General features: G+C 40.4%; 1 protein-coding gene across 1 annotated transcript; it reads right to left on the bottom strand.

Moving 5' to 3' along the window:
* Positions 1–3,272: 3,272 nt before the first annotated feature.
* Positions 3,273–6,645, bottom strand: LOC148544503 (uncharacterized). The gene is made up of 2 exons (XM_088498943.1): positions 6,622–6,645; positions 3,273–4,403 (listed from the first exon to the last, which is right to left on the bottom strand). Exons 1-2 carry the CDS (start codon positions 6,643–6,645, stop codon positions 3,273–3,275), a joined length of 1,155 nt encoding a protein of 384 aa, XP_088355069.1.
* Positions 6,646–10,966: the final 4,321 nt, after the last annotated feature.

Raw genomic sequence — 10,966 nt, 5'->3', positions numbered from 1 at the left:
AGCCCAAAACAAAGGGACATAGCCCAATCTAAAGGCAGCTATAGCCTAGAAAGATAAAGGCGGTTCCCCTTAAAGATAAGGTGACTTCACTTAAATATAAGATAAGATAACTAACTTATCTTATATAGAAAGGTCACTCCATACTACTATAAATACACTGGAGCACCTAGGTATAACTCATACTCTGATTTTACTAAAAATCTGCTTAAAGCCCATGCTAACTTAAGCATCGGAGTCTCTGGCAGGTACCACCACCCCGGTGATCAAGGATTGGCAGTACCATCAACTCCAACAAGTTGGACACAACAGCTCCGGCCACCGCAACAGATCTCATTCGAGATCGACCTTCAGTTTCAGGTAACCCTCGAAACATTGGCGCCGTTGCCGGGGACTTGGAAGTCATCCCATCATTATGGCGGACAACCTTGACAACGACCACAACTCCAGTTTGGAAGAAAGAACTCCGCTTAAAAATACAGAAGGCGTATAAAAGGAGGCACCCCAAAAAAAGGGGATAAACAACCCTCCAACACAAACACAGGAATCTTGGAAGCCATCAGAGAACAACAAGATCGCCTCAAAAAGCTCGAACAGGAGGCTGATGACATTAATTCAAAGAGTAATAATAAACTGAAATACCTCAAATAACATTAATTCAAAGAGTAATCTGTAACATAGAAGAATTCATAAATAAAATTGGGAAAATAATAAAAAGGAATATTGAACCTGATAAAAAGAGATAATCCTAAAAGCGCATAAAATCCTAATTCTAAATCCTAATCCTAAAGAGAGGAGAGAGAGGAGAGAACCTCTCTCTAAACTAAATCTAAATCATGGAAAACTAACTAATTGGAGACTCTCTCTGAATGGATACATTCCCCCACTTCATAACCTCTGGTCTATGCCTTCTGGACTTGGATTTGGGCCAAAAAGGGCTTCAGAATTCGCTATGAGCGTTTTCTGCAATTTCTGGTGCGTGGCCTCTGTCACGCGTCCGCGTGGGTCACGCGGTCGCATCATTCGGAGTTTTCCTTGTCACGCGGTCGCGTCAGTCATGCGACCGCGTCATATGTGTTTCGCTCGAGGCGCGCAGTCGCGTCAGTCATGCGGCCGCGTCAATGCCTTTTCGCGTTGGCATGCGGCCGCGTCGCCCATGCGATCGCGTGGCTGCCAGTTTCTTCAAAAACTCTGTTTTGTGCTTTCCTTCCATTTTTGTATGTTTCCTTTCCATCCTTTAAGTCATTCTTGCCTTAGAAGATCTGAAACTACTCAACACATGAATCACGGCATCGAATGGAAATAAAGGGTAATCAAAATAATTATTTTTAAGCATAGGAAACATGTTTTTCACATACATCACATAATAAGGAAGGGAATGTAAAACCATACAATTAATATGAATAAGTGGGTGAAGGATTGAATAAATCACTCAGATTAAGCACAAAATATATCATAAAATATGGGTTTATCAACGTCCCCACACTTAAATAATAGCATGTCCTCATGCTAAGTCCAAGAGTAATGTTAGGTTAAAGTGGTGGAATGCCATGCAATGCAATCTAATCTAAATGCAACTACCTAGATGCATCATGCAATTCTAATTTTTATTCACTTGTATATAAAGTTTGCATGTAGTTGAATTAATTCACATTCTCAAGGAGTCATATATATATATATATATAGCCAAACCTTAGATAGTTGATAAAGTGCCTTTACAATTGTAATGGGAGAGAAAAACATTTTATAAACTTGCAAGACAATTAATAATTTCAGCAGAGATATATGTTAATGAGCTATTGAACCCTCATTGGATTTTGTGTTTACTCTCTAGTCACTCAGTGTTTATTGGGTTAATCACTCTATTCTTCTTTTTATTCTTACTTTCTATAACTTTGTTCTTCATCTAACCAATCAACAATTATAGAATATAGACATACCAAAAATCATGAGGTCTTTAGTTAAGGTTGTAATGGGGCCAAGGTAAAGGTAAGGGTATATGTATAAGGCTAAGTGAGCTAATAAGTGAATCCTTAATTAGTCTAAGATCTCACCTAACATACATACTTTGTAAAGCAAAGCTTCTTTACCTATTTTCCCATATTTTCCTACTTTTGATGTTACATGCTCATGTTTCAATATTTATTATTTTTACCCCATGTGCATTGTTTTATTTCACATTTGGGGAATTCTTTTGTGTCCCCTTTATTCAACTACTGAAAAATGACACTTTTTTTTTGCACATGGTAATTCAATTATTTTGATTTCACATGAGCATGCTTCCCAAAAAAATTTTTTTTTTTGAATTATTTTATTCTTTTCAACTTTTCTACCCTTTTGTTTTTATCATCCATGTTCCCAATAGGTTCTCCCACATTTAAACCATACATACTTCCTATCTTAAGCTAACTAAGGATTCAACTTGGGATTTTTATTTTGTTTTTCTGCTTAAGGCTAGTAATGTGGTTTATATAATAAAAGGGGATTTAAAGGCTCAAGGGGGCTAACAAGGGTGATGTAAAAAGTAGGCTATTTTGGGATAAGTGAGCTAAAGATCAAACAATGGCCTCAATCACTCTCTTGGTATGTATTTCTATTCTATAATCGGACATATAGATTAAAACAAAGTAAAGAACACCAGAATAAAAAAAGAAGGGCAGAACACACAGGAATAAAAATTATGGTTTGAATGTAACCATACAATTAAGCTCAAAACTCACAGGCTGTGTATTCTCTAGCTCAAAAATCATTTATCAATTATGTATGTCATGCAAGTAAAATTAAAGTTCCCATTATTCTCAATGTAAAACTTAAGGTGGCTTTAAAGTTCTAGTGTTTCTCCTTGATGAAATGTTGTAAAAAAATTAACTAACTAAAATGTAATGCTACATATACAAGTCGTGTGGATTGTTTCTTATTATGTTCAAGTTCCTAGTTTACTCCTTTTTTATATTTTTCAATTTAAACTAAGCTATCTTATGCTAAAAAGGGTAAACTATACTAATTAATCTACAATTTCTATAACTAATAAGTTAGAATTGCTACTAAACTAAATGGCTAAAATATGAACTGAAAATGAGAAATGTAGAAAATAGAGTATAAATACATGAAAATAGCAATGTATAAGTACTGGGAGAATAAAAATAAAAAATAAAAAGAAAAATACAGAAAGTAGCAAAATAAAATAAAAAGAGTCTGTAGTGGTTCACCAAAAAAATACGCCAGAGATGGCGACCTCCCCACACTTAAAATGAAGCATCATCCCTGATGCTCACTCAAGCAGGGTGTGAAGGGGTGTCATCACTGGAAGGACGGGTAGCTAGAGTCTCTGTGGTGGCGGTCTGAGGATCTGCCTGCTGCAGAGGAGGTGCTGACTGGATAGGGATCTCGGGATCTACAGCCTGAATCTGAGGCGGAGCCTCCTGATGTGATGCGGCCTGCTCTATGTCTGCCTGCGCAGCCTCGCTCTGTGGATGGGTCTTTGCCTCGTGATCATCCGCCTCCTCCTCAGATGTCTCGGATGGTGTGTCAGACTCGGAGGGGATGTCGCCAGATCGTATCATCAGCTTTAGGTGCTCATAGCGTCGCTTGTTGCGACGCTCCATCTGGTCAAGCCGTCGAAATAGGCGGTGCACTAGGTGATAGATGGGCTCTGAGGCAGGTGGAAGTGCAGTGGTGGTAGCAGGGGTAGCTGTGGAAGAAGAGGGGCCGGCAGATAGTGTGGCTATCTCAGCAGTAGCAGTGAGGAATGGAGGTCTGTAGCCCAAAGCCAGAATGTTCCTGCTATGAGGGATAATCTTCTTGCATTCTGTAGCAGGTGGCTTCTCATCAGCATCCTCCCAAGGCACGTCAGCTCGACGGCCTAGCTGTGTAATCAGATAAGGAAAGGGAAGAGTGCCTCGGACGTAGACCCTGGCCATATAGTACCGGATAAAGCGTGGCAGGTACAGGTCCTTACCCTCCATCACACACCATAGGAGGGTGATCATAACGGCAGGGATCTCTGTCTTATGGGTACTCGGCATGACAAAATTGCTCAGGATCTGGTGCCATAGCCGAGCCTCATCATTTAAGTAAATCCGCTTAATTTCCTTTGGCATGGTGGTGTTCTGACCCATGATCCATGGAACGGTCGGGTCAAGGGCTATCCTGGCCTTGACTGCATCCCAATCAAACTTCATAAAGCGCATATCCTCCTCAGCTCTTTGATAACCATCCAGCTGATCAGATTTAGGCAGAAGTTTTATAACATCTTCAATGGCCTCTTCAGTGACCAGAATCTGCTTCCCCCTAAGGTTCACTGTATCTAGGGAAGTCTTGAAGTAATTGCAGTAGAATTCCCTTACCCAAGATGCATTGACCTCAGTCAGGTTTCTCTCCAGGAAGAACCAGCCTCTTTGTTTGATCTGATCAGAGGTGTATTGATGGAGTTCTTCTGGGATCTTCAAAGTCCTCTCCAGGTACAGGTTCCTGGAGGTTGCAAACACCGGATACTTCAGCTCACAGTATCGGTTTGTAAACTTTACTGGATCAGTAGCAGGGAGTAGCTGGTCGGCCTTCTCCTGCGGGGTAAAATTTTTCTCCCGCTAGGAGTCATCGTGCATGATATCCATGATGGACATAGCAGATTCTCCTCTTTTACATTTGCCAGTAGTAGCCTTTGCTTTTCCTTTTCTTTGGCTGGCAGACATCCTGAAAGACAGAAAACCAGGATATAAAAAATAGGAAAACAAATAGGCAAATAATCAAAAGAAACACAAAGTGGCAAAGTAGCAATAGAAGAGGAGATTGAGTTAAGTAAATTTGCATTAAGAATTGTACAAGAGTTAGAATACTGAGAAGAAAAATGTCACAATCCAAAATGTACTTCAGTTCAAGTTAATTAGAAAAAGTATCATCATGCCTTGGTTAGAATGTTAAAAGAAAGTGAAAAACCAGAAGAAAATTTTTTTTGAAATGTTATGTTTGGTTAGAAACGAAAAATAGTTTAGGAAGTTAAAATTAGTGAGTTAGTAAAAAGTGGGTAAAGTAAGTGGCATAATGATCATATTCCAAGTAATAGGCATTCACAAATAGAAGCTATAGGTAACTCATATCCAAACAAGGAAATTAAGTTGATGATGATTCAGATAGATATAGAAATAGCAAAAATTGGAATCTAAACATAAAAAATGCAGATTAAGAACCAGGAAATTAAAAAGAATAAGAAAGCTTGCCCTAGCATTCATGAATTGGTTTGGTAAAAGCAGAGTAAAGCAGAGTTTAAACAGCCAAAACCAAAATATGAATGAAAGTCAAAAACAGTTTATAAAAATTTGGGCAACATTCCGACTGAAATTGGATTGTCCCGGAAAATAAACAGCAATCAGAATAGTTCATATGAATGAAAACAGATTGCAATTAAAGAGTATGAACAAGAATGAACTTGAAGAACAGCATATGAACATTATTAACATATAGCAATAGCAGAATTGCGAAAATTATAAAATAAGAAACACGAACAGCGCAATTAAACAGGCCTAAATCCACTAACCACATCCTAGGCTACCTAACAACCTAAAATCCACTACAACATGCATAACTAACTAGCCTAAATATGAACATAAACAGAAAAATATGAATTAACTACGAATGGATAGAAGGGTGGCGTTCGTCGGAACCTGGTAGGCAAATTAAGGAGAGTGGGGCAGAGAGGTGGCTGGGGGATAGTGGCGGTGGCGTCGGGTGCGGCGGAGGAGGGTGGCGGAGGCGGCGGCGGTTGCTGTTTGGAGGCAGGGGCTTCGGGAAGGGCAATGGGGGTGGGGGGAGAGAGAGGGAAGGAAGGGAATAGGGGGCTTGGGTGGCAGATGGGGGCGCGGCGGTGACGGCGGTGCGGTGGGGTGGTGATCGCGGAGGGGGGCAGTGGCGGTGGAGGGAGGAAGGAGAAGGAAGAAGAAGAAAGAAGGGGAAGGAGGAAGGGGGTGGGTGGCGACGAGGTCTGGGTGGTCGGCGGGGTGGCGGCGGTTGGTGATGGTGGCTGGGTGGTGGTGGTGTGATCGGAGAAGAAGAGAGGGAGGAGAGGGGTTTCGGGGGGGGGGGGGGGCGCGAATGGTAGGGTTCGCGTGACTGGGGGGTTATAAATTTGAATCCACGCGATCGCGTGGGGCACGCGGTCGCGTGGCTGGAGTGAAATGGGGGTCGACGCGATCGCGTGAGTGGCGCGATCGCATGGGATAGCTAAAAGAGTGAATGACGCGATCGCCTGGGGCATGAGATCGCGTCACTGGAAATTGTGCTAAACGCATGAATCCAGCATCGTTTCAGCGCAACAATCTGTCTCCTTTAGGGGTGTTGTGTAATCCATGCGACGCGATCGCGTCGCTCACGCGATCGCGTGGGATTAATGTTGTGCAAGTGACGCGATCGTGTCAGGGACGCGATCACGTGGGCCATTTGTGCGAAACGCACAATGGCCGCACAATTCCAGCCTAACTTTCTGGACGTTGGATCTTTACGCCGATCTCCAGATCACGCGGCCGCGTGAATGACGCGGTCGCGTGGGAAGTGTTTTTTGCAACTTGACGTAATCGCATGAATGATGCGGTCGCATCGCACACCCTTTTTTTTGTGCAAAATACAGAATACAATGCTAATATGAATGTTATGCATGATTCCAGGTTCAATGAAGTAAAATAAAATAAAACTCAAAAATAAACAAAACGGAATAAAATTAAAATTGAAAAAAGGAACGATCATACCATGGTGGGTTGTCTCCCACCTAGCACTTTTAGTTAAAGTCCTTAAGTTGGACATTGGATGAGCTTCCTGTTATGGTGGCTTGTGCTTAAATTCATCCAGAAATCTCCACCAACGATTGGAATGCCAATAGCCTCCGGGGTCCCAAACTAGGCATGTAAAGCTTCTGAGCAGCTTCAAATAGATTCTCAGGCTCCCGGGGTGACGAGTGTCAGAATAGATTTTAGGATCCAAAACTTGGCTTTTAAATCCACCTTCGTCTTGATCTATATTTTTCTATCCGGGCGGTTTAGAAATTAGATTCTCACCAGAATAACCAAACGTTTTCCGAGATCCATTTGATAGATCATGATGCCAATCCGCACACTTCGAGTCGAAGCGTGGAACCTTATTGAACCTTGTGCACCAGCTCTGAGTACGAGCCATTTCCCTTTTACTCTTAAAGCCGCAGAGAGCTCTAAGCTGGCCATCTGTTTCAAGCAAACCATATTCAAGTGAAAAAATAAAGCTAAAGGTTAATGATTGTACCTACTTGAAGCTTGTATTGGGTGGTAAAGGCCTTGGGATAGGTGGTTCTAGTGGTTCTGTGAGTTTTACTCCCTTGTGCTCTTCTGTGAAATTCTTCACTTCCTTGCAAGATTCCTCAAATGTATCCATGTCCTGATCAAAGCCTTCTATGTCTTCCTCGTCACTCAAGTCATAAACGGGAGGTTGAGAAAAATCTACCTCTGTATCATCTTCATACTCGCTTGGGGAAGATTCTTCGATCTCAGAGAATTCACTCGTAGATGCAAGTTCATTACTAGAAGAACTGGACTTGTGACTATCATCATCAAGAGAATTTGCTTCTTGGGTCATTCCATCTAGTTCTTCATAAGAGACTTGCTTTGGGGGTTGTACACTATCCTCTTTAGCATCAATTGTAACGGCCTTGACAGAATTCTCCACAACTCTGGGTTCCCATGGAAGTTCAGCGTCTCCTAAGTCTTCAACCAACTCTTCTTCTTGTATAATGATAGCTTCCTCTGCTTGTTCTAGTACGAAGTCATGCTCCGTCTTGTCCACTGGAGTTTCTAATATCTCCTTCATGCTACGCTTTTCATTAGATTGTCCACATGGGGCTCTGGGAGGCCCTTGAATGTTCGAACGTCTAGAAGATAATTGACTTATTGCTTGCTCCAGTTGATGAAGGGTTGTTTGAAGTTGATCTACTGTTCCATTGAGGCGAACTTCTGATTCTCGTGGTGATGGATTTGGATGTGGTACATTGGGAAGTGGTGGTGTTTGGGAGTAATTGGATTGGAATCGGGGTAAATGAGGATTATATGGTGGCGAATGGTGAAAAGGAGCTTGTGAGTGTGGTGGTTCAAGGTTGTGTTGAAAGGATGGCCTATAAGTATAGGGTGGGGCTTGTTGGTAACTACGAGGTTGTCCACCATGTCCATTGCCTTGGTATGCATTGTAGAATGATCTTTGTCCATGATATCTTGGAGGGTGTTGCTGCCAAAAGGGTTGATCAGATCCTCTTGGCTCCATCCATCTTTGATTGTTCTGACCTTGATGCATGTTCCTGTTATAACTTTCATTCCTTTCAACAATATTAGAACCAAACTCAAAGCGAGAGGCATGAGAATTCATAGTAGCTAATGAAGATAAAAGAAGAAAATAAAAACAAATAAACACGTAAAAGAAAAATATTTATAATAACCAATAATAAGGCACACGATTGCAATTCCCCGGCAACGGCGCCATTTTGACGTTAGGATTTTTTCCAGTAAAAAATTTTATAAAAACAGTCGTGTTGTAGATACAGTTTCTAAACCAACAGAAATCCCGTCATACAAACATTTTGGTTGTCACAAGTAACAAACTCCTAAATAAATTGATAACCAAAGTATTCAAACCTCGGGTCGTCTTCTCAAGGAACTGCAGGGAAGTATGTTCTTATTATTGGTTATGGAGGTTGTAAATTGGGGTTTTGAGAATGAGGAGCGAATGGTTTAATTAGCAATTAAAGTGAATGAAGAACAAGTAATTTAAATGGCAAGTAAAATAAATAGATGACTGTAAATAAACTTTTGGCAAGGTATGAGAAATTAGAGGTCCTATCCTAGCTATCCTTATCAATGATGATGAAAATTAAATCTTAATTCCACTTTGTTAACCTTTACTAAGGCAAAGGAAGGTCAAGGGATTAATTGGTTTGATCTTCGGATCCTATTTATTTCCTAAGAAAAGATTGGGATTATTGAAGTTCAATTTAATTAACAAAGATAACAATTATCAATCATGTTCGAGTTTGATAACTCCTGAGTTACTGATTTCTTAACCAAGACCAAAAGGAGAAAAGTAAATCTACTGGAATAAAAATGTCTTCAGATGGGAATAACAATAATGTAAATAAAAGAAAGCAATAATAAACTGAAATACCTCAAATAACATTAATTCAAAGAGTAATCTGTAACATAGAAGAATTCATAAATAAAATTGGGAAAATAATAAAAAGGAATATTGAACCTGATAAAAAGAGATAATCCTGAAAGCGCATAAAATCCTAATTCTAAATCCTAATCCTAAAGAGAGGAGACAGAGGAGAGAACCTCTCTCTAAACTAAATCTAAATCATGGAAAACTAACTAATTGGAGACTCTCTCTGAATGGATGCATTCCCCCACTTCATAACCTCTGGTCTATGCCTTCTGAACTTGGATTTGGGCCAAAAAGGGCTTCAGAATTCGCTATGAGCGTTTTCTGCAATTTCTGGTGCGTGGCCTCTGTCACGCGTCCGCGTGGGTCACGCGGTCGCATCATTCGGAGTTTTCCTTGTCACGCGGTCGTGTCAGTCATGCGACCGCGTCATATGTGTTTCGCTCGAGGCGCGCGGTCGCGTCAGTCATGCGGCCACGTCAATGCCTTTTCGCGCTGGCATGCGGCCGCGTCGCCCATGCGATCGCGTGGTTGCCAGTTTCATCAAAAACTCTGTTTTGTGCTTTCCTTCCATTTTTGTATGTTTTATTTCCATCCTTTATGTCATTCCTGCCTTAGAAGATCTGAAACTACTCAACACACGAATCACGGCATCGAACGGAAATAAAGGGTAATCAAAATAATTATTTTTAAGCATAGGAAACATGTTTTACACATACATCACATAATAAGGAAGGGAAAGTAAAACCATGCAATTAATATGAATAAGTGGGTGAAGGATTGAATAAATCACTCAGATTAAGCACAAAATATATCATAAAATATGGGTTTATCAGCTGAACATCAGCGAGAAGCTGAAAGAGGCCTTCGAAGAGAAACTAGGCGACGCCAAGAACTAGAGAACAAGCTCATGAAACTGGAAGCCGACCTCACGACCAGAACTGCTCGCCCCAACAACGAAGACAACTCCCACAAAGACCAAGATCCCTTCACCAAAGAGATCATGAAAGCCAAAATTCCAAAAGATTTTAAAGCCCCCGACATGACTTTATGCGACGGCACTGACGATCGTGATTTCTGCCAGTAAAGAATGTCATAAAAATAGTTGTGTTGTAGATATAGTCTCTAAACCGACAAAAATCACTTTCGTACAAACGTTTTGGGTGTCACAAGTAACAAACCCCTTAAAAATTGTTAACCGAGTATTCAAACCTCGGGTCGTCTTCTCAAGGAACTGCGAGGAAGTATGTTCTTATTATTGGTTATAAAGGTTGTAATCGGGGTTTAGAAGGTGAGAAGCAAGTAATTTAAATGACGAGTGAATTAAATGGCAATTAAAAATAAATAATAACTGTAAAACAACTTTTGGCAAGATAAGGGAAATTAGAAGTTCAACTTAGTTATCCCTTTCAACAATAATGAAAGTTGTATCTTAATTCCACTTAGTTAACCTATGAAGCAAAGGTAAGTCAAGGGACTAATTAGTTTGACCTTCGAATCCTATTTATTTCCTAGGAAAAAGTTGGGATTATTGAAGTTCAGATCAATTAGCAAGATAACGATTATCAATTATGCTGAGTTCGATAATGTTGAGTCACTGATTTCTTAACCAAGACCAAAAGGGGAAAAAGTAAATTGATGGAATAATAAAAGTATCCTTAGATGGGAAGCAATGGCAACTTAAATCAAAGAGAACAATCATAAACTGAAAAATACCTTAAATATCATTAATTCAAATAGAAATCTGTAACATGGAGTAATTCATAATTTAAATTATAATAATCAATTCAAATATTGGAATCAAATA

Source organism: Arachis ipaensis, chromosome B9 (assembly GCF_059453495.1).
Source record: "Arachis ipaensis isolate K30076 ecotype BB chromosome B9, ASM5945349v1, whole genome shotgun sequence".
Lineage (NCBI taxonomy): Eukaryota > Viridiplantae > Streptophyta > Magnoliopsida > Fabales > Fabaceae > Arachis > Arachis ipaensis.
Note: the sequence above shows the minus strand (reverse complement) of the source record. Positions and strands in the feature narration are given on the sequence as shown.

Excerpts from the sequence above, each read along its gene's own strand:
- LOC148544503 (XM_088498943.1), bottom strand. The coding sequence starts at position 6,645 with ATGCATAACATTCATATTAGCATT. Across the intron at positions 4,404-6,621 it reads ATAACATTCATATTAGCATT|ATCAAACAAAGAGGCTGGTT; the intron begins GTATTCTGTATT and ends ACCTCTGATCAG.